Source organism: Anoplophora glabripennis, unplaced genomic scaffold (genome assembly GCF_000390285.2).
Source record: "Anoplophora glabripennis isolate ALB-LARVAE unplaced genomic scaffold, Agla_2.0 scaffold42, whole genome shotgun sequence".
Taxonomy (NCBI): Eukaryota; Metazoa; Arthropoda; class Insecta; order Coleoptera; family Cerambycidae; genus Anoplophora; species Anoplophora glabripennis.
Window position 1 is genome coordinate 1,678,538 of NW_019416219.1, and position 5,481 is coordinate 1,684,018.

A 5,481-nucleotide genomic window follows, 5' to 3' on the forward strand; every position below is an offset into this window, starting at 1 on the left:
TCCCACGTAACGGGCGATGAACCATGGGGACTTTCCGACCCTGTATATTATGTCTTCATTTCTAGCGATGTTGCTTTTAGCTGTCAGATTTTATTTCACCAAAACATCTCCATGAAAAACAATAAACAGTGGTGAAAATTTCTTCAGGGTTTGTTATAGATATTTCTTTAAATTTTTTACAATAGTGTTGTTTTAGATAAAGTTTATATCTGAATAAATTCAAAATTGGGAAGCGAGTAGAAAAGTTGAACAGTGTTGTCACTTTACTGCACAAATCTTACGACATTAATTTTTGTCTGTTAATTCCATTGAAATTGAATATTCTGCTAAACAAAATGTAGAAGCTTGTGCCACAAATTTTTTCTGATAGCAACTATCACAAAAACTGTCATATACGTAGCGACATGACCAACTTAGCAAACCGATCCTTGTGACCCTAGCACAGATTTGCCTAATTGGTTATAAAATGAATACTAGATAATGGATATAAAACAGTAAGTATGACTTCCTGTGTTAATTAATCAGTTTGATAGGTCAAATTTTCTACTCGTCCTTACGCAAATCCCTTAATAAGTTCGATCGTCGATGGTACCGTGCATGTAGGTGTCCTGAGCAATAGGCTGCACAGGTTCCTGCCGGAATGGGTTCGAGGATGACCTGAAGGGGTTGCCTGAGGAAACAATTGGCGCGGGATGAGGTGATTGAGCCGGGTATGGCTCTGAAGGAGCAGTTGGGGCCTCCTGGGAGTACAGGCGTGGCGGTGGGGTTGGTCTTGGTGGTTTGCTCTCCAATGGCGTCTCCATGGCTCCGTAGTTTGTTATGGCGCCGCTTGGCTGTCTTTGCAGTAAGCCGTTATTCTTGGACTGAAAATCAGTGTTTTGAATATTTTTTTTTAATCCGAAAAGTTTGTACAGGGTGTTTTAAAATGAAGTAGTAAAAATAGTACCAGTGAATGTAGAGCCAAAAATAAGAGGATTGAAGTAAAAATACCTTATATGAAAGTTGCACCCATGAGGCAATATACCCTCTTAAAGGAGGGGATTGAAATTCACATTTTAATTTTTTTCTCTAACATGAGAAATGTTAGAGACACGAAACTTGGTATAAGCATCCTACTAATAAAGATACCACTTTTCAATATTTGTTCGATCGTTGGCGTATTTTATGAAGGAGTGAAACAGTCAACCCATTGCAAAATTGTATTATAAATTTTTTATATGACGCAAATTATTTATTTAAAAATATTTGTTGGGAAGACTGATTTATTGCGCAACTTTTTTACCTCTTGTAATTTTTCGATAAAACCGATTGTTTTCTAGTAAAAAAATTAGATGCGTCATCGTTCACTAAAGGGGTTATTGCGAAAATTTGTAAAAATAAAGTACCTAGCAGTTTGCAATTAAAATTTTTCTGATGGAAAAATAACTAGGAGATTCTCGCAAACATTTGAATAGTTCAAATCAAATCAAGTCAGCAATTCCCGTTATTTAATGACTTCCTCTGGCCTTTTAAAATCATTAATATTATTCAGAATTAATAAAGTATCCGCATAGAAACTGAAATAGTACCCTGGTTACTTTGAGTTCAAATTTCTGTATTTTCTTCTTTTTTTTATCACCAGACAAACGTAAAATTACGGGGAAATCAACAATTTGTCCTTACTGGCGATTTCCTGACCGACATAGCTTCGTTCATCTGGTTCCATTGTTTTTTTTCTTCCAAACTTGAATCAGCCCATGGTTGCAGCTCGCCAGATGCGAATATGCCGTAGAATATTATACCGACGTAGTGTATTAAGGCTGATATAATGAATACTATCTTCCACTCCTGCTTTTTCTGCAAAAATAAAAGTTAACAATTGAAAATTTGCTACCTCTAAACGCAAATTGCATAGAAAAATGTTTTTATTCAATCACTTAAATAATTTTTATACAACTGCCTTGCAAAAGGGGGTTTTGCGCACGGAAAACACGCTCTGAAAACGGTATTTTGCACACGCCGTGTGCTAAACATTTTGCACACGGTTATGTCATCTTTGCACACGCGTCTTCAGATTGTGATTTTTGTTTGATGTTGTCACCCAAATTATGCAATGTTTCAAGTTGGCTGAGTTTCATAGCAACCGTCACGGCTCCTTTATTTTGTTGATTAGATACTTCAAAAATTGTTGAATTCCCGAAGTTTGGGTGTGAAAATGTGTGATTCTGAAGAGATTTTACAGAAAGCAAGCGAAATATGTTCGGAACTGCTGCCCACAAAATCCAGAAGCAGGTATGAAGCTGAGTTAAGCCGATTTATGGACTGGCGACTAGCCAAAAATGTCCAAACTTTCTCAGAAAACGCAGTAATGGTGTATTTTGAAGAACTATCTAAGAAATATAAATCTTCGACGTTGTGGACGATTTTTTCGATGCTCAAGTCAACGTTAAGTGCCAATCACAACATAGATCTTGGAAGCTATAAAAAGTTGCAAGCGCTAATCAAACGAAAATCCGAAAACTACGTCCCAAAGAAGTCCCAAATCCTCACAGAAGATGATTTTTGCCGGTTTTTGACGAAAGCATCAGACGACAAATATTTACTTATCAAGGCGGTGGTGGCAGTTGGACTATCTGGGGCATGTCGAAGGGAGGAATTATGTTATCTCAAAATAGAAGACACCAAAGATTTCGGCAGTGCTATGCTGATTAAACTGAAGAATACAAAAACAAAGGTACCAAGGTGTTTTACAATTACAGGAAACCTTTACACTATCTTAAAAAAGTACTGTGCTCTTCGTCCTCCTAATCTGAAGACAGGCAGGTTTTTTTTAAACTATCAAAACGGAAAATGTTCAAGCCAAAACGTTGGCATCAACAAAATTGGAAACATGGCTAGGGAAATCGCCAAGTTTTTGATGCTAGAGAATCCAGAAAGTTACACGGGACATTGTTTTCGGCGTTCATCGGCCACAATTTTAGTCAATTCTGGCTCAAATCTGCTTGCCCTCAAACGCCATGGAGGGTGGAAATCCAGTACAGTTGCCGAAGGCTACGTTGATGACTGTTTGAGAAATAAAATGGAAGTTTCGAAAAAGATAGAGTCTTCAGTGTCTTCTGCTGCCACAGAACCAGAACAACGATCGTCTACTGGAATACAACAAGAAAACAACGACCGCACGCTGAAAAACTGCACTAAAAACACGACACCAAAAATATTCTCTATTACCGAAAACAAGGTGCACAATAATACTGCTTTTCCCAGCGTAACCTTGAAGGAATGTTCAAATGTTACCATAAATATTAAATATTAGTTTCTTTTGTTAATGCGTTAGCAATTTTCTTAATAAAAACGAGTTAAATTAAAAGTTGTATTTAATTTATTTTGTTAATGCGTTGGCAATTTTAGTAATAAAAACGATTTAAATTAAAATTTGATTTTTGTGGTCTCTGTTTGCAGTCGTATAAAAAGTATCGTAAAAAACTCGTTTGAAAACCTCTTTGCACACTCGCTCGACTTGTGGACCTCGCCTTCGGCTCGGTCCACCAATATGTCTCGCTCGTGTGCAGAGTCGTTTTCAAACCTTGTTTAATATATTATTAACTAATTTACCATTCGTTATTTTGTTATAAATTAAATGGGTCTAGCTTGGAATTTAGAGGTGACTCATATGTAAAAATCAAGGACCGTTAATTTTTTTAATGAATCAGAAAGGAAAGAATATCTTGTGGAAGCACAACCAAAGCTGTTGTTTCTGATTGAATATAAAAATGTTGGCATATCAATCTGTGAAGAACAAGTATGACGACATGTTATTTCTATCTCTAAACATTCTTGTAAAGATCTACTTTAAAAAATATTACAGCTCGTCTACGTATCTGAAATTAAAGTCAGTTCTAGACACCCAATTGAGTTATTTGTCTCGGCTGTTACTCCAAATCACAGAGAAATCCTTCCCGAGGAGTTTTTCAAATTCGTAACGCTATTTATTCATTGTTTCTGTGTCGGATCCGCACGAACGCCTCGTTCGCCGCCTCACAACAATGGTATCGCTTCCGAGCGCGAGGGCGAAATGACGTGCATACCGAGAGGTCGCTTTCGCGAGGGCAGCCGTGTGTGAAAAGTGGGGGCGGTGTGCGGCCAGCCGGGATATGAAATATAGCGTGTCCTGCTGCCACTTAAAACTGCGAGATGGTATTGCCTTCCTGTGCGGAATATTTGATGACCGTTTCTAAAAGTTAAAGCCACTACGTACAAGCCTTTAAATTCTCAAAAAGGGGACCGTCAATTGCATCCAACTTTTCTTTAACATAAGCCCACTTAAGGAGGTATATCGGGTTTACTCAAATGCACAGATGTACTTGAAATTTATATAGCGTATTAGCCAGTGCTCCCTCTGTGCGTCATATTTTTTTGAAATTTTTTTTGAATCTAGATTTTGATTGAAAGTTGTTCATTTTAACATACACTGAGAGAATTTCTTTGTTACGGTTAGTAAAAATCCATTAACCGTAGCAAAATATCTGCATTAAATAGGCGCCAAGTGAGTTGCCTTCCTACCAGAAAAACTGCTTTGCTGGAAGGAACTCACTTGCAGTAAGTAGACAGTTTTGCTATAATCTCTTTGCTACCTCAAGCAAGTGAACTCATTAACCACAAACGACTCAACTCATTATCCCCAAACGAGTGAACTCATTAAAAGCTAGTCCTCATTAATCCTAAGCGAGTCAACTCATTAACCCCAAGGGAGTGAACTCCGTATTTACTATTTTTCGGTGTTGTTGGCTCTCCTCACTCTTTCGTGCACCATGCAATGCAACTTAAATGTTGTACATATTTTCAAACAAGCATAAAATGAAAATCCCCATTCGAGAAGTAAAAATTTGTATCCAACCTGCATTGTGTGCATGTAATCACGCATGCATATAAGTATTATTGCATACCTACGCAAATACCCTAATTGAAAACTTTCTGTCGGTTGTTAGACAACTGAAAACTGACTCAACACACGATCACAAAACATCTATTTATTATAAAGGACCCATCGACTAACGATTGACGAACGTATATCCCAGTGTTTAAGTGTTACAGCAAAATGGCGATACATGGTCAGTATAAGGCTCGCGTAATCGCGCATGCGCACTGAGCCGAATTCCGGTTTATTCTGGAAATTAATAAGTGAGGCCTCAGGTACAGTAAGTGAGCCCTAATTTGCTACAAATAAGGACTGACTAACCCCAATTGGATCAATTCTAAAAAAGTACATTCACTTACCCGAGCAAAGCAACTCACTTGGGACAGATAGACAGTCGACTAAAATAAAATTTCAACTGAACTATCATATAGCCACAAGACTTTTCTTTGTTGTGGTAGCAAACACGTTTCAGCAAAACGTATTTACTTGTGGCAGCATGAATTTTTTTCTGTGAGAGCAAAAATTTTACCTACTGTAGCTAAAATATCTTAGCAAAGCCCCTCACTTGGTGGATTTCTTTCAGTGTA

General features: G+C 37.5%; 1 protein-coding gene across 1 annotated transcript in view; it reads right to left on the reverse strand.

Moving 5' to 3' along the window:
- Positions 1 to 566: 566 nt before the first annotated feature.
- Positions 567 to 5,481, reverse strand: part of LOC108905365 (vesicular glutamate transporter 1) — a 13,592-nt gene continuing 8,677 nt past the window's right edge. The window contains exons 8-9 of the mRNA XM_023454041.1: positions 1,663 to 1,836; positions 567 to 863 (exon numbers count right to left, since the gene is read on the reverse strand). Coding sequence (XP_023309809.1) covers positions 567 to 863; positions 1,663 to 1,836 — 471 coding nt within the window. The remainder of the gene's footprint in view (positions 864 to 1,662; positions 1,837 to 5,481) is intronic.